At 43.0% G+C, this 18,038-nt stretch overlaps 1 protein-coding gene across 1 annotated transcript; it reads right to left on the bottom strand.

Annotated features, from left to right (window-relative positions):
* Positions 1-153: 153 nt before the first annotated feature.
* On the bottom strand, positions 154-17,442 carry RPA2 (replication protein A2). The gene is made up of 9 exons (XM_032301624.1): positions 17,150-17,442; positions 16,799-16,905; positions 13,813-13,914; positions 13,572-13,685; positions 8,516-8,590; positions 7,759-7,875; positions 3,118-3,225; positions 2,845-2,939; positions 154-1,069 (listed from the first exon to the last, which is right to left on the bottom strand). The coding sequence occupies exons 1-9, from the start codon at positions 17,157-17,159 to the stop codon at positions 985-987; spliced, it is 813 nt and encodes a 270-aa protein (XP_032157515.1). The 5' UTR covers positions 17,160-17,442; the 3' UTR covers positions 154-984.
* Positions 17,443-18,038: the final 596 nt, after the last annotated feature.

Raw genomic sequence — 18,038 nt, 5'->3', positions numbered from 1 at the left:
ATAAGGAAACGGGAGGCCCTCAGAACTGACGCAGCCTGCGCGAGATCCTAACTAAAAGGGGAAAGCCAGGATTTCAAACCCAAATCAAGCTATGCTACACACGTTAGATAAAGTAGTAATTATACCACCCTAGGAAGAAAAATAACATCTTCACAAATTCTACAACAGAGCTTTTATTTTTAAACATACTGATGTACTTATTTGGTACAAAATCAAGCAAACATCCTTCTCCCCTCTACCCTCATGAGGCCACCACAGAACTTCGTGTTCATAAAAACGCACTTTTGGAAGCAGTCATGACAGGTAAAGGAAAGTGCAATTCTGAAAATAACACCATATAACCAACCAAAGGGTGGGAACAAAATCAGGCAGAGTTAGTGGGTTTCTGGGCTAGCTCCCTGCTGAAGGTCCCAGTCCGGCTCATCTTCTCTCCACAGGGAACATTACAGGAGCAGAAACTCCTGCGTATCCTGGAAGTAGTACCACCCAACTCCCTTGGTAGCATGTTTCTTCCATTTCCATCTGTGCTGTTGTAAACAGCTGATCTATAACTTCCTTCATTTTTAAAAGATTTTATCTATTTATCTCAAAGGGAGAGAGAGCATAAGCAGGGGTGGGGCAGAGGGAGAAGCAGACCCCTGCCTGACTTGGGGCTGGATCCCAGGACCCTGGGATCATGACCTGAGCTGAAGGCAGACGCTTAACAGACTGAGCCACCCAGGCGCCCCAATCTGTAACTTCCTTAAGAAAATCCACCCAGGTTTACATTCTTATCAACTGTCCAAAATTGAGCTTCAAGAAACAAAAATAACCACAAACAAAAAGCCAGAAGAGTAGCAAGTTTCAAAAGGATGCTAAGTGAGATCCTTTCTAGATGAAACCTACTCCCTAGAAGCCAACTGGCCAAACAGATGCACAGTGGGAGAAAACATACTAGGAGAACAGGTCCAGCTGGAAAATGCCTCGGGAACTCAATTAGATCCGTTAGTCTGCATCTGTGGATTTAAAATGATCATCGTCCACAGTGGAATAGATGTGTCCCTCGTTGCTGAGAAAATCCACAGCTTGCCTAGAAAGAAACCAAGGGGGAAAAAGGCTCATTTTCAAATTGACAAAGAAGAAAGGAAACGGACTTCTGGATATGGGCAACCACAGATTTTGCTCACTTCCCACTTTCTACCTTAGCTAAGAAGTCACAGCCATTTTGCTCAGAGGGCTCTTCCAGGAAGAGGCAGTAAAACTGCAAAAGTGAGATCATGCACGGAGACACCGATTATTAAAGCTGCCTTGGACCCTTCTCCCAGACTGTTGTAAAGGCAAGAAAATAGAGCCAAAATCAAATGCCAGGCTAAGCAAATGAAAATGATAATCGGAAAATGCAGTCCTGGGCGCCTGGGTGGCTCAGTGGGTAAGCCTCTGCCTTCGTTCGGCTCAGGTCATGATCTCAGGGTCCTGGGATCGGGCTCTCTGCTTGTCTGGGAGCCTGCTTCCTCCTCTCTCTCTGCCTCTCTGCCTCCTTCTGATCTCTCTGTCAAATAAATAAATAAAATCTTAAAAAATAATAATAAAATAAAAAATTAAAAAGCAGTCCAGCTTGCACATGAAACTCCTAGCATAAACAGCTATTTTTCAAAGTTCCTTCTCCCTACCCACCCACCAACCCTCTGGGAAGCAAAGCTGCAGGACATTAAGAAAGGTCTTTTCCAGAAATGGGAGGACGCCTTCAAACCCTTCGAGACCCTCAAGATCAGTGTAACATTTTTTTTTTTTAAAAGATTTTATTTATTTATTTGACAGACAGAGATCACAAGTAGGCACAGAGGCAGGCAGAGAGAGAGAGAGGAGAAAGCAGGCTCCCTGCCGAGCAGGAAGCCCGATGCGGGGCTCCATCCCAGGACCCTGGGATCATGACCTGAGCTGAAGGCAGAGGCTTAACCCACTGAGCCACCCAGGTCCCCCAAGTGTAACATATTTAATAATGTTTGTTAACAGTAACTGTTTTCTAACTACTACTAAAATGTTTACTAACAGTAATAGAGCAACTACTATGTGACAGTGGTTTTTTTTGTTTTGTTTTGTTTTAAGATTTTATTTATTTATTTGACACAGATGGAGAGAGATCACAAGTAGGCAGAGAGATAGGCAGAGAGGAGGAAGCAGGCTCCCCGCCGAGCAGAGAGCCACCCAGGCGCCCCGTTGTGACAGTGCTTCTATACCTATTCATCACTGGAACTCTGAGATAGGAATTAACTTCTTCATTTTATAAAATAGGAAATGAAATTATACCTAAGCCTTTCTTTTCTATGTAAAACTAGAATATCAACAGATTTACAGTAATAAGTAACTATCAAAGGCACCAAAGTACTCAGCTTGTTTGATTGGTTCATCGGAATCAGGAAGCAGCTTGTCTAACATGGAATCAGAAGGATGCTGGAAGGACTGATAGTTTCAGGTCCAGAGGGCCAAATGCACTTCTCCACAGTGGAAAGATTAACATCAATGGGCCCATACGTCTGAGGACCGGAGCTAAGGCTCTTAATCCTCCAAATGGAATTCCACAAGAGGTCAAATTTTATCCAGTCAATTCTGCTCAAAATTATATCCCCTGCACATAATGGGAATCACTATTTGTTAAATAACAAGTGAATCAGTGATGTGATGGGTAGTGTCACCTTTGTGAGTCCTTTTTCTATCTTTCCATGATGGAACAACTCCCCTTCTGTCAAAGAGATGGCAGCTGACAGTTTTATTTTTATGTGTAATAACTTCTCATTACGAGGAAACCCTGGTGAGGTAAAATGGGTACAATTCTGGAGCCCCAGCTGATGGGAACCAAATACTCACTTTATTGAGGCTACAGTCATGTGTTGGAGCTGGTTCTTGAGATCCTGAAAGTTCAGTCCTTCAGGTCTTGGACAAGCCTTAATCAAATTCAGCACCTGAAGATTCAAAGGAGAAAGAATTTAGCAACTACTCTAAATCAACTCCTTTATGTAAACCCGAGACCTTTGATAAGAAAGAAATGAGTCAGGTCCTTAGACAGCCTTAGACTCATCAAGGAAGTAACAAATTTAAGACGGTCTGTGTCTTGGATTTCTGGAGACACTCAGTGTTTACCTGGTTTTGAGCCACAGTGAGGCCATTTGCTGGTATGGAGCTATTCCCACCAAAGATCCCTGTTTCACCCATTCCTGGATTGCTCATAGGTGCTCTTCCTGCTGGGGGCTGCATTAAGAAAGAAGTTCACAGCATTAGAAAATTTACCAATTTAAATACAGTCCTTGTATTGTGTTATAGCGTGTCAGTAAGCAGCTCACAAAAATAATTTAAGTGGTTTCCCCAATAACAATTGCTTACACTGGAAGGAACAACTATCATCATTAAAGAGTCTTTCCAAGGAGGATAAAGTGATTCTCTGAAGCACATAATATCATCCAGAAAGGTACCTCCTAGCTCCTTCTTGTTTTTGTGCTGTTCAGGGGAACCAGAGGAAAAACAGCACCAAGAAGAAAATTACCTGGAGATCTACTATAATGGTATATATCCTTGGTGCTTTATTATTCAAACATACACTTGGCTCACTCATTTATTTATTTTGGGGAATTCCTTACCGTGCTCCTGATTTTATTACTATTAAAAACTTTTATTATTGAAGTATAATTGACACACAGCGTTATATATGTTAGTTTCAGGTGTACAACATAGTGATTTGACAATTCTATAAATTACCAGATGCTCACCATGGTAAGGGTTCACCCATTTCACTCACCCTGCCCCCCCCAATTCAAGCATTTACTGTCACCTAGGCATGAAGCATTATAAGAGGGAAAAAAAAAAAACCAGTTCCCATCACTCTCTGTTCTTCTTTTTAATAACAACAGATTATAATTCCTGTTTCCATTTTCTTTCTTCTCAGTCACTCCCCAGCCCACTATATTTGCACTCTTACTGAATATACCTTGGAAACTGTTCTCACTGAAGTCACCAGTGACTTTTCAACCAATATACCCAACAGTCCCTTTCGGTCCCAATAGTACCTCTCAGAAAGACACGCTGACCACACTCCTCTTGAAATGTACCCACCTCTCCCTAGGTTTCTGGATGGAAAGTTCTTCTGGTTCTCCACTTACTTCTCAAACTCTACTTTCTCAGCATCCCTCACCAGCCTTTCTCTCTACCTATCCCCCAAAAGGCTGACAGATCTCCAGGATTCCACCCCAGACCTCCTCCTGGGCCACAAATTCTTGTTCCCAGCTATGGACTGGATACACCCACCTCGTGCTCTCACACACTCTGAAGTTAAGATTATGACCTTCCCTAAACCTGCTTGCCCTGCTCTATCCCACCTCAGTGAGTAAAGCTAACCTAATTCTGTAGACTTCAGTCCTGAGTCCATTCACTCACTTCCCAGTCTGTCACCACAGCCTATCACACAAGTTCAGTGTAGCTCAAGTCCATCCTCGTCACCCTGGCCTCCCGAGGGCATCTCAGCCACTAGTCTCTCCTACTCTAGTCAACTCCTGTCTTTGTGTCAGATAACAACTTCAGGTAACAGTAACAGCTTCAGATCCTGTCCCTCCTGTGTCGGAAAGCTTTCAGGTGGCTCCCCCTGCCTGTATACACCTAGACAGTCAAGACCCACCATAGACGTCAAGATCTCTAGTTTACTCGTGACTGCTCCTTCCCGACACACTTTACTCCCCCAGCTGCACCTGGACTACTTCTTCTTTTTTTTTTTTAAGATTTTATTTATTTTATTTGACAGAGATCACAAGTAGGCAGAGAGGCAGGCAGAGAGAGAGGGAGGAGGAAGCAGGCTCCCTGCTCAGCAGAGAGCCTGATGCGGGGTTCGATCCCAGGACCCTGGGATCATGACCTGAGCTGAAGGCAGAGGCTTTAACCCACTGAGCCACCCAGGCGCCCCTGCACCTGGACTTCTTGCTGGCTACAAACATGCCTCTGCCCTGAACATGTTGTTCCCTGTCTGGAATGCTCCTCCCCTCATCTGCCTGGTAAACACTGACTTCCCATCTGGCAAAGCCCAACTTAATGGCTACTGCCTTTGCAAAGCTGTCCAACATGCCCCAAGCCAAGTCAGCCAAGTTCTTCCTCCTCAGCTCTCAGACACTTGGCCCATTCCCTCTCACAGCAGCCAGCACACTGTTCGCCTGGCACTTTCTGCCACAAGCCCCTCCATTTTCACAGTGCCTGGTGCAACCTGTGCTCAATGTTTTATCCACTGAACTGAATAAATAAGGATGATAGAACGTCAAATGTGTTAACTACCCAAAAGAGATATAAAAGCACTGCGGAAACTTGTTAGGAGAAATCCCATCGAGTGAGGAGATGCATTCATTCAATAAATGCTCATTAAATGCCTACTGCTTTGAGGTAATAAATAAAAACCAGTCATGGTCTCTTGTTTTCAAGCTAGATACCTTCACGCTGCCTGCTGGTAAAACAGAAGTCTTACATCTTAGGACCCAATAATACTAAACTGAAGGCTAGTTCTTACCCAAATACTCTGCTGAAAGGGCCTTGGGTCCTGCTTCAGGTAACCCCACACCTCACAAATCTTTCAGGACTTGGTTTAGGCATCACCTCCTCCAAGGGGTCTCCCTTGATGTCCAGGTCAGGATGGGAAACACTTTGCTGTGGTTCCACAGTACCCTGTGCTTGCCACTTATCCTGCCTTCACTGCCGAGGCGATCTGAATCTCCACTGCTCAAATACGAACTCTTTGCAGGAAAGAGTGTTTTATTTACTCCTCAATGTAACTGTCTTTGTGCCCGGTTTCCACTACCTCATCATCCATTCTCACTTTATAAGTCACTTTTATGAAATATGTGATCCATACACATATGTCATTAACTACGGCAATAAAATAAACACTCTAAACTTTCTACCTAGTTCTGTTCTTTTTCTTTCTTTTTTTTTTTTTTAAAGATTATTTATTACTTATTTGACAGAGAGAGAGTGTCACAGTGAGAGAGGGAATGCAAGCAGGAGGAGTAGGAGAGGGAGAAGCAGGATTCCCACTAAGCAGAGAGCCCAACGTGGGGCTCTATCCCAGGACCCCAGGATCATGACCTGAGCCAAAGGCAGACGCTTAACAACTGAGCCACCCAGGTGCCCCAAATTCTGTTCTTTTTAACCCACTTCCCACATCCTCTACCGAATCCTCCCTTGTGAAGATCCAGGTTTCCAAATCCAGTGGCAGATGTCTCTCATCACCTGCCTTGACTTCAAGCCGCATTCTACAGTTGATCACCACCCCCTCCTTCCTAAAATCGTCTTTTCAGAATATTCTACAGAATGACATTTCCTGGTTTCCTCCTGCCTAACTGGTAATTTTTTTTTACTTCCACTGGCTTCTGTTCTACTCAGACTTCTAAAGGTTAGTGTGTCCCAGAGCTCAGGTCTCCGACCTCTTAACTCCCCGGTTATTTCATCTCATCCGAGGCTTTAAATATCACCTACGCGATGACTCCCGAATTTCCACCTTTAGCCCCGACCTCTCCCTTGGATCCCCCTCTACATATTCAACCATCCATTCTGTTCTCCACTTGGGTATCTACCTGGCACCTCACCACTTGGCAAGTCCCAACAGAACTCTGGATTTTACCCTCCAAATGTGTTAGCTTCACTTAGTTGCTCAAGCCCCAAAGTCATTTTTGAATCCTTCCTCTTTATATCCTATATGTAACCCACCGACGAGTCCTGTCAGCTCTACCTTCAAATTACATCAGCCAACCACTCCTTACCCCAGCTGCTGCTACCATTCCTAGATTAATTCTGCGGCTATTCCTGGTGCCTCATCATCTACGCTCCATACAGCAGCCCAGCCCAGGTGAATTTCTTAAAAGACATATCAGACCATGTCACTCCCTCATTGAAACCTTCTAAGGGCCTAGAATAATGATTGGTACACATCAGGCTCAATAAATATTTCTCAAAGGAACGAATAAATGAATGGATTTCTTTGTATCCCCAGTGCTTACCAAATTGGCACAGAACAGGATGCAATAGCATCCATCCTTAATGGCTCAGGGGTTTTCTACACTTTCCTACTCTGTAACCAATAATCCTTCACCTGGGCACCAGAAATCATCTAAGGACTTTTTTTTGCCTTTTTTTTTTTTTAAAGTGGGCTCCACATCCAACATGGGGCTTGAACTCACAGTCCGGAGATCAAGAGTGACATGCTCTACCATATCAACTGAGCCAGCCAGGCACCCCAATCTAAGGACATTCTAATAGAAGAATAAACCCTCTGTGTGGCCCTAGATGGACTGGTCAAAAGGAATTTACACGGTAGAAAATAATGTTGAAAATTTTCAATATGAAGCAGGGAAGATAACTTCAGGGACAAAATAATGGTGCATAATTTTTCCTATTTAGCCAGCACGTTAGAAGAAAAGCAGTAAAATGCTGTCCATGTTGGGATATTTCTCTGAATACAATCCTGGAGCCAAGCATTCAGCCTACAGTTAGTTACGTGTCTACACGTGAAGGCTGTTTTAGGCTTCGGCCTTCCAAGTCAGTGGGGTTAGAGGAACTTGGAATTCTGAGAGAAAAAGGAGTGCTTCTCTGGAATAAAATAACATGGCAAAGCTCATGAAGAAAATGCTCTGAGGACTGAGTGAGGCCTTTCTTCTGGCTCAACCTTCAAAACATCAAGAAAATCGAAGCCAGAGCACAGAAGCTGTCTATGTTTTTCCAGAGAAGAGAAAAAATTCCGAGAGTAAAGTTGCTCACCTGGCTGTTATATTTGCTTAGGATCATGTGTGCATTGACAACTTCCAGAATGTGGGTGGTGAACTCATTCATATCCTCCAGAGGCATGATCTTAAATGCTACAAGGCTTTTTTTGTTCTAATAAAATAAAGGGGAAAACGTGAATAAAGGACAAGCACATTCAAAGCAACCTTAGGTCAAAACACTATGGCACTTGTCTTGGTTATGATATTCTGCCAATATGGAAAAAATGTGTTATATACTTAAAATTTTTAACTCAAGGTCAATCCTAATATAGTCATTCACAGGAGGAAAAAACAAAACCAGCTCAGAGTTGTTCAAAAACTTGCCCAAGGTTTACACAACCGAGCAGAGTAGTCTCCTGACTCTAAATCCGGTGTCCTCCTTTTTTACCCCCTAGTGGATGCCGCGGATGGCACGGATCCTGTTCTTTCTCTACCATTCTATTAGTTGTGTGTGTGTGTGTTTTTAAAGATTTTATTTTTAAGTGATTTTTCCACTGAACGTGGGGCTTGAACTCAACATGGAAATCAAGAGTTGCATGCTCTTCTGACTGAGTCAGCCAGGCACCCCTCTGTGAGTTTTATATTAAGCTAAAAACCCGTTATTTCTCTTCAAAGAGAATAATGAAGTAATTTCAATCTAATTCCCATTTAACAGAAAGACTTGGTTTAATCTTAAGTATCCTAAACTCAGGCATGAGTCCAGAAACTGCTTCATGCAAATATAACTTAACTATCATTTTTTCTTGCTTCACCTGAAAAGATCTCAGATGGCCAGCCACTTTCACATATGTCTCTGGAGGAACCACTGTGTTTTCACTGCTGGCATCCTGAAAGAAAAAAACATATCACATGAAGGTTTTAGGGATGTTGGTAAAACTTTAAAACTGCTAAAAAAACAAAATAACCTGCTGAATTATGTACAGAAAGACAGCATTAAAAAGTAAGAGTGCGGGATGCCTGGGTGGCTCAGTGGGTAAAAAGCCTCTGCCTTCGGCTCAGGTCATGATCCCAGGGTCCTGGGATCAAGGCCTGCATCAGGCTCTCTGCTCAGCAGGGAGCCTGCTTCCTCCTCTCTCTCTGCCTGCCTCTCTGCCTACTTGTGATTTCTGTCAAAATAAATAAACAAAATCTTAAAAAAAAAAAAAAAGTAAGAGTGCTAACGGATCCTCATGTGGCACTAACTAGTTTGCATGCTTTTTAGAATTTACCTTTTTAGAATATCAGGCACTAGAATAAAAAGACCTCTAATAATAACTGCCAGTTCCAAAGCTCTATGTCACATACATCATCAAAAAAGCAAACAAGTGGGCGCATGGGTGGCTCAGACAGTTAAGCATCTACCTTTGGCTTGGGTCATGATCCCAGGGTTCTGGGATCGAGTCCCATATCTGGCTCCCTGCTCGGCGGGAGTCTGGTTCTCCCTGTCCCTCTGCCTGCTGCTCCCCTTTGCTTGTGCGTTCTCTCCCTCTGACAAATAAATAACGCCCCCCCCCACCAAAAAAGCAAACAAGTATGCACTCTTATTCACTGCTGTTGGGCACAAAATTTTCCAGTGGATCTACTTATCAGCACAGCAATTCAACATTTAGGATTTTAAGGAAATAATTAAGAAACTGCATTAAGATTTAGATGCATTTATTTATTTATTTTTAAAGATTTTATTTGTTAGAGAGAGGGAGCGCACACACCGAAGCAAGGGGAGGGGCAGAGGGCAAAGCAGGCTCCCCGCTGCACAGGGATCCCAATGCAGGGCTCAATCCTAGGACCCTGAGATCATGACCTGCCTCCGGGCAGATGCTTAACTGACTGAGCCACCCAGGTACCCCAAGATTTACCTTTAAATGCAGCTCTTAATCTGAGGGTCTTGAGTTTGAACCCCACAGTGGGTGTAGAGATTACTTAAATAAATAAAAAATTTTTAAAAATTTAACCTTATGTATATTCATATGGCATAATCTAAAATACTAAAAACTGAAAACAACCTAAATAACCAACAAGTCATGCACTCATACAATGGGATACTTCACACCACTGTAACTCATAATGTAGATTTCGATTTATTGTCAGAGAAGACCAGTTGTGGTGGCACGTGGGAAAAAAAGCTGATTTCCCCTGTGAAGGAAAAGACACACCAGAATGCTAACAATGGTTAACTAGGATAATTATGGCTAATTTTAACATGTCTTTTTGAGTTTTCTAATAAATGATTTCTAAAAAATATGTATTAAAGTCTTAAAGTTCTTTTCTGATCATAAAATGTTTAAGTATAGGGGCGCCTGGGTGGCTCAGTTGTTAAGCATCTGCCTTCAGCTCAGGTCATGATCTTGTGGTCCTGGAATTGAGCCCCGTGTTGGGCTCCCTGCTTAGCGGAGAGTCTGCCTCTCCCTTTGCCCCTCCCCTGCCATGCTCTCTTTCTCTCAAATAAATAAATAAAATCTTAAAAAAAAAAAAAAAAAAAAGTTTAAGTACAAGGGCGCCTGGCTGGCTCAGTCGGGAGCATGCTGCTCTTGATCTCGGGGTTGTAAGTTCAAGCCCCATGTTGGGTGTAGAAATTACTTAAAAATAAAACCTTAAATAAAAAAATATATGTTCATATATATATAAAATTATATATCATCTTATCCTTTATGTAAGACTGCATACATCTCTACGTACAGATATACAGACAGAAATGTATGAAAAGATATTTACCAAAACCTGTTAGAGCAATTAATTGTCCCCTCTGGAATGTGGGATTTCAGGAGACTTTAAATGTTTTATAAGTAAGCATGGTACATGTTGTTTGCTCATGTAGCATTAGGCATTATAGTATCTACCTCCTCACTTGATGTCAAGGATTGGGTCTTTCTCATTCTTTGTATACAAGGGACCAAGCACAGTCTGGTTCAAAATTGGTACTCCAGTAATAATTATTGAATGAATTATTCCGTATTTTTCCAAGAAGCAAAAATTAAAGAATGCAGAACTACCTAGTTATTTCTCTATAGACAACTTGTGCTTTTTTAAGAGAAAATAGTATACAAAGTATTTATGATCTAAATTTTCTATAATGAATGTATTTTTAAACTATAAAAAACCAGGTGCCTGGGTGGCACAGTGGGTTAAGCCTGCCTTTGGCTCAGGTCATTATCTCAGAGTCCTGGGATCAAACCCCACAACCGGCTCTCTGCTCAGTGGGGAGCCTGCTTCCCCCCCTCTCTCTCTGCCTGCCTCTCTGCCTACTTGTGATCTCTGTCTGTCAAATAAATATATAAAATATTAAAATATATATATATATATATAAAAAACCAAGAGGTCTTTTACACAATTAAAAATAAAAAGGATAAAAAATATAGATCTCCTTTTATTTTATTTTTTTATTTTTTTAAAAAATTTTATTTATTTATTTGACAGAGAGAGAGAGATCACAAGTAGGCAGAGAGGCAGGCAGAGAGAGAGGAGGAAGCAGGCTCCCTGCTGAGCAGAGAGCCCGATGCGGGACTCCATCCCAGGACTCTGAGATCATGACCTGAGCTGAAGGCAGCGGCTTAACCCACTGAGCCACCCAGGCGCCCTAGATTTCCTTTTAGTTTATCTCCATGTTTACACAGATACTCATATACATGTTGCTTTACAAAAATGGGGTCATACCACGTATACCATCTTGTAATATGCTCTTTTCCTCTCAAGTTTATGGTAAACACTTCATGACAGTTACACATTTCTGTATCACCTATTGTATATCATAAATATACCACGGTTTAGTAAGGCCCTATTGCTTGCATTTTGAAACTGTTTTTTAAAAATAATTATTGTTGGGGCGCCTGGGTGGCTCAGTGGGTTAAAGCCTCTGCCTTCAGCTCAGGTCATGATCTCAGGGTCCTGGGATTGAGCCCTGCATTGGGCTCCCTGCTCAGTGGCACCCCTGCTTCCTCCTCTCTCCCTGCCTCTGCCTACTTGTGATCTGTCTGTCAAATAAATAAAGTATTTACAAAAAAAATAAAAATAATTATTGTTTTTAAAAGATTTGAGAGTTTGAGAGAGAGAAAAAGAACACAAACTGGGTGAGGGGCACAAGGAGAAGTACACTCCCCACTGAGAAGGGAGTCTGATATGGGGCTTGATCTCGGCACTGCAGGACCTGACCTAAGCCAAAAGCAGACAATTAACCAACTGAGCCACCTGGGCACCCCTGAAATTGTTTTTTTAGTGTTTTTTTTTTTTTTTTAAGGTTTTAGTTATTTATTTGACAGACAGAGATCACAAGTAGGCAGAGAGGCAGGCAGAGAGAGAGGAGGAAGCAGGCTCCCTGCTGAGCAGAGAGCCTGATGCAGGCCTTGATCCCAGGACCCTGGGATCATGACCTGAGCCAAAGGCAGAGGCTTTAACCCACTGAGCCACCCAGGCACACTTTTTTTTTAAGGATTTATTTGCGAGAGAAAGTGCACTCAAGTGGGAGAAGGGCAAATGGAGAGGGTGAGGGAAGCAGACTCCCTGCTGAGTGCAGAGCACAACTCATCGCTCAAACTCACAACCCTGAGATCAAGACCTAAGACTAAACCAAGAGTCTAACATTTAACCAACCGAGCTACCCAGGCACCCCTGAAACTGTTTTTAATTTTTCATTATTATAAACAATGCTATGATCAACAATCTTACAACTGAATCTTTGCACACATCTTTTATTATTATTATTTTTTAAAGTTTGTATTTATTTGCCAGAGAGCACAAGCAGGGGCAGCAGCAGGCAGAGGGAGAAGCAGGCTCCCCGCTGAGCAAGGAGCCTGATGCGGGACTCGATCCCAGGACCCTAAGATCATGACCTGAGCTGAAGGCAGATGCTTAACCAACTGAGCCACTTAGGTGTCCCTTTGCACACATCTTATCTTATTTCCTTAACATAACCTCTGGCAGGGGAGAGCTATATCAACATTCTTATGACGGATGATTTTGATCATTAGCTGATTTTTGAGGTAGCTTATATCAATTTATACTCAAACCATCAAGGTAGGATGGCATCCAATTCCCTTGACAAACATGACAAATCATTCAACAAATATTTAGTTAAGTCCCTGCTAAGTGCTAGAGGCACTGTGGTAGCTACTACATTTTTTTTTTTTAAAGAATATATATATACATTTTTAGATTCTATTTATTCAGTTGACTGAGAGATAGAGAGCTCAAGCAGGCAGAGAGGCAGGCAGAGGGAAAGGGAGAAGCAGGCTCTCGGCTGAGCAGAGCCCAATGTGGGGCTCGATCCCAGAACTCTGGGATCATGACCTGAGCCGAAGGCAGACACTCAACTTACCGAGCTACCCAGGCGCCCCTGATAGCTACTACTCTTATCAGAAGTGGACACTGCCATTCTTTTTCTTTTCCTATGCTAATTTAATAAATTAAAAAAGGCAGGGTGCCTGGGTGGCTCAATCGGTTAAGTGTCTCACTCTTGATTTAGTCTCGGGTCATGATCGCAGAGTCGAGAGAGTGAGCCCTGCGTGGAGCCTGCTTAAGACTCTCGCTCTCCTTCTGCCTCTGTCCCACCACCCCTTCCTTCTCTAAACATACAAAAACAAAACAAAACCCTGTTTTCACAGAGTTTATATTCTAGTGTGTCCTGTCATTTGCCTTTTAACTTTGCTTATATATAGTGAAGTTTGGAACATTTTAAATTTTTATGAATTCAAATGTGTTAACCTTTCATTTTAAGATTTCTGCCTTTGTCGTCTTGCTTATAAATTATTCTAATACTAAGAAATTAAAAAGAGTAAAAAAGTCCAACATCTCGAGTCCCAAAGTAGCCCCACCCTAAATTCAAAAATAACTGCTTACATCTGTGTCAACCCACTGGCGAACATCCATGGGCGCAGCTGTCATGTCATCTATTTTGTACACAATGTTGGTTGGGGCCTTCTCTGCATGTCTGATTATACCCACAATAGTGACCTAGATCAGAAGGAAAGAAAAGTTGGGTTTTCCTGGAAACTAAAACATTCATGTACTTTTTAAATGAGTAACTTTTATTTCATTCTTCACATGATGAAGGGACTCTTCCACAAACTGTTTTACTTACCTGTGAAATCTCAACGTTCCCAATTTTGAACATTTCATCAACCAGAGTGGCAGAAAGCAGCTGAGATATGGTACAGGGTACAATGTGCTGGGCTCGGGCTCTCTGAAAAGATAGATGCATAAATTCAGTTAAGAGGGGCGCCTGGGTGGCTCAATGGGTTAAAGCCTCTGCCTTCGGCTCAGGTCATGATCCCAGGGTCCTGGGATCGAGCCCCGAGTCGGGCTCTCTGCTTGGTGGGGAGCCTGCTTCCCTTCCTCTCTGCCTACTTGTGATCTCTGTCAAATGAATAAATAAAATCTTAAAAAAAAAAATTCAGTTAAGAAAATAATAACTACCACCCACTAACACCTTCCATGTGCCAAGCACTTGACATACATCATTAACATTGAATCCTCACTCTTGCTTCACAGAGATGGAAACCAAGATTATATAGCTAACAAATACCACACTTCAGAATTCAAACTAGGTGTCTGACTCCAAAGCTCCTGATCAATGAGTTAAGTTTGTGTGGCACATGGATTCACTAAAATGAGCACGTCAGAGTGTGGACAACATAAGGAAGGATGATGACCTGCTTCCGGGACAAAACTTATACTTCAGTTTTAGGACAAAGGCAAGCTGAAGCTGGCTGTTTAGTTCACCAATGACAGGAGATGGTATTTGGAAAAGGTTTGAGAAATGGCCAGCAGAGACAGAACTTTGGAGTTGCCCGACGTCTCATGATAAAAGATAACAAAAGTTCGAGGTAGAGTTTTAAGGACAGATGCTCTGACAATAGAATGGAAGTCCTGGGGAAAATGGGATAAAGGCTTGACCATGCTGGACGTCCTAAAGGGAAAGGACACTATGCGTTGGGTAGGTGATGTCTACCCAAGGACACTGAAATCCCATTCAAAAGCAGCCTAACAACTTATTATCCCCTACAACTGGCCAGGGCAGGTCTCATGGCATAAAGATGAGAAAAACGGAATAGGATTTGCCCTCAACACACTCCTACCTAATGGAGGCACAAATGTAAATAACAAACTTGGTCTTGATACACTACAGAGTGAGACGCACTACATGGGATCCCAGAAAAACGTACTGGCACTTTCAAAGGTAGCATTCAGGCTCTACCCTGACGTGTGAAAACGTCAACACTAAAACAATAAGGCATGGGCATTACAGGCTACCGGTAAATATGCACTCTCATAAACTCATTTAGAGAAATAAGCACAAGGAAAAAAAGGCACGGTGGATTAAAGATTAAAAAATTTTTTTTTTAAAGATTTTATTTATTTATTTGACAGACAGAGATCACAAATAGGCAGAGAGGCAAGCAGAGAGAGAGGGGGAAGCAGGGTCCCTGCTGAGCAGAGAGCCCGATGCGGGGCTCGATCCCAGGACCCTGGGATCATGACCTGAGCCGAAGGCAGAGGCTTTAGCCCACTGAGCCACCCAGGCGCCCCAAAGATTAGAATTTTTGTCAGAAATCAACAACCAAACAGTTATTCTTCATGTAGGATGGAACATAACAGACTCAGTCCCTTCACTTCCCAGATCCTCTGTTGTACAATGGAATAATCAATAAATACATTAGGGAATTATATGAAATAATTGGTATGAAAAATATAAAGCAATGTCCAAATGTATGGGAATTATCAATCAATTCTTTCCCACTGACACACACCCCTGAATTAACAGTTTAGGTAAAAGCTTATCAACCTGTACAAAAAATACAGAACCTGCTAATATTGAACCTTAATGGGGCGCCTGGGTGGCTCAGTGGGTTAAGCCGCTGCCTTCGGCTCAGGTCATGATCTCAGGGTCCTGGGATCGAGTCCCGCATCGGGCTCTCTGCTCAGCAGGGAGCCTGCTTCCCTCTCTCTCTCTCTGCCTGCCTCTCTGTCTACTTGTGATTTCTGTCAAATAAATAAATAAATTATTAAAAAAAAAATTGAACCTTAACACCACATCTGAACGACACCTAACAAGTAGCCAAATCAACCTGTATTTAAAAGATGAAATCAACAGCAGTTAAATATAAACTCACCTCTGAAAGTGAATAACAAGCATTTAGACAGCGTTTTACAGATCACGTTCCTATATATTAATTACCTTATTTATCAATTCTCAGCACCACCGTGTGATATAAGTAGTACTAGTACCATTATCTGATGAGAAAAACTAAGGGCCACAAGGTTCAAGTCGTCGCACTAAAGATACTGCCACTTAAAAGCTGATTCCAGACACTGTCTATCCTGGTTCCAACACTCATGTTCTTTTTAACAAAAATATCTGGGACCAGGGATGTCTGGCTGGCTCAGTCAGAAGAGCATGTGACCTGATCTGGGGGTGGTGGTGGTGGTTCTGAGTTCAAGACCCATGTCGGGTGCAGAGATTACTTAAGTAAATACAAACTTAAAAAACAAAACCTGGGACCATTTATTGAAAATGACTACAGGCAGGCACTTTATATACACTATATATTAGAATATTCAGTCTCATAACAACTTTATAAGGTATGTATTAACAATCTCATTTGATTCCTGATGTTAAGACATTTGTCCAATGAAACCCTATGCGTCAGAGTAATGGTAGAACACAGATATACCTGACTTCCAAGACCATGCTCTTCCCACCGCTTTTTATCACCTCATTACATGTAATTAAAAAAAAAAATTTCGAATACATGAAGAATACAAAATAGGCTAGTAACAAAAGCCCAGTTTTCCCACAAGACTGATTCTTTAGCTATATTGGTAAATTTCAGAATAAAGCCAATTCAACGTTGGAAGCCAAAGTAGGAGAAATGTCCTTTTTTTTTTTTTTTTAATGTCCTTTTTTAAAAACTTACAGCACTTAATTCTAAGATTCGGTAAGGCAGTAACTGGTAATTATCCAATCAGTTCATGTTTGGCACATTTTGCCGAATAAATTTTCTCTCAGGGACGAGTTAGGAACTTCAGAACAGAATGAAATAAAACGGAATACTCTTTCAACCTACTGATTTCTTTTCAGCCTGCGAAAGTGTCGGCGATCCGAAGCCCCCGGGGGACTGCGTGTAGCCACCCGCTCCGCCGAAGGAGGAGCTGCTGTAGCTTTCAGATGCATCTGGTTTTAAACAATAGTATCAATACCCGTGCCGCTTTCCAAGCCTCAGAACACCCCACAGGCCCCCTCAGACTTCACCCCACAGCCAACCACTCCCAGCATCGCCCTAATCTTCCTCACCACCTTAACCCCGGCCCCCGGCCCCCCGCCCCTTCGCCACCCCGTCCCTCCCCCACTCGCACCGCCGCACGCCTCTACGACCCCTGTCCTCTTGCTAAATCCTCTTTGCGATTCTCATCCTTACTAAACCACATCCTGGTCCCGACTCTCTCAGGAAAGAAGTCCAGAAGAAGCCTATCTAGCGGGTTTCTCCAGCTCCTCAGAACCCTGCTGCGGCCGCAGTGTTAAATCCACTTCCCGCTGGTGCCACAAACTCCTTCCCGCGAACAATGGAGCCAATCAGTGTCCAGAACGCTTCTTGCTTCAGCCAATCAATGCTCACGAACTTTACGCTTTTTCCCGTCTTCTCGGGCCAGGCTTGTGAAAACGCGCACTCCGCTTCCGATGGGGCTGGAAGCCTCCGCGGCCATTTTTCCTAAGGGCAAAACAAGCGGCGCAAGCGGAAGCAAGGAACGGCGAGAGGCTGATAGGGCCGTGTCTCAAGAAAACAACCAATCAAAATGATAATTCCGAATCTCTGGCAGCATAATCCCACCTCCGTCAGTGAGCGACATCTTACATCACTTCCTTTGTTTGGTGTACCCCGGTTCCCGCCAAACTCTTGCCAATCAGACGACGCCTTAATCTACACCAATTCGGCAGAATTCTTGCTTCGGTGACTCGGCTTCGCTGTCGGGTGCGGCGTTTCGCACCTGGCATCTCACGGTAATGTGTTCAGGGCAGGTCGAGGGTTTGCTAGTTCCTTTCCAAAAAAAGCCAGGTTCTGTTTTTGTATCGGCATTCCCTCGTCCTGATTTCCCTCCGTAAGGCTGTGGGGTATTAACATACATCCTTCTCCCCAGAACGGCCTTTTAGAAGATCTGAGGATCGCATCCCACCCCTGCCCCCTCCTCTGCGTGATTTAATAGGGTTCCGCATCCCTGATTGTTTAAACTCTTCTTCGTGTAACATTGTTCTGACCCTCCCGTAGAAAGGAGAACACATCTGTCAGCTCCTTCCTCTAAGTATCGCCA

This window comes from Mustela erminea, chromosome 10 (genome assembly GCF_009829155.1).
Source record: "Mustela erminea isolate mMusErm1 chromosome 10, mMusErm1.Pri, whole genome shotgun sequence".
In the NCBI taxonomy this organism is placed as follows: Eukaryota; Metazoa; Chordata; class Mammalia; order Carnivora; family Mustelidae; genus Mustela; species Mustela erminea.
This window is presented reverse-complemented; position numbering and strand designations above follow the sequence as displayed.

Bases quoted from the DNA above. Each gene is read 5' to 3' on its own strand.
- RPA2 (XM_032301624.1), bottom strand. The intron at 13,686-13,812 runs GTAAGTAAAACA...CTTCTGATCTAG, and splicing joins GGAACGTTGAGATTTCACAG to GTCACTATTGTGGGTATAAT. The intron at 2,940-3,117 runs GTAAACACTGAG...TTGAATCTTCAG, and splicing joins TCACTGTGGCTCAAAACCAG to GTGCTGAATTTGATTAAGGC.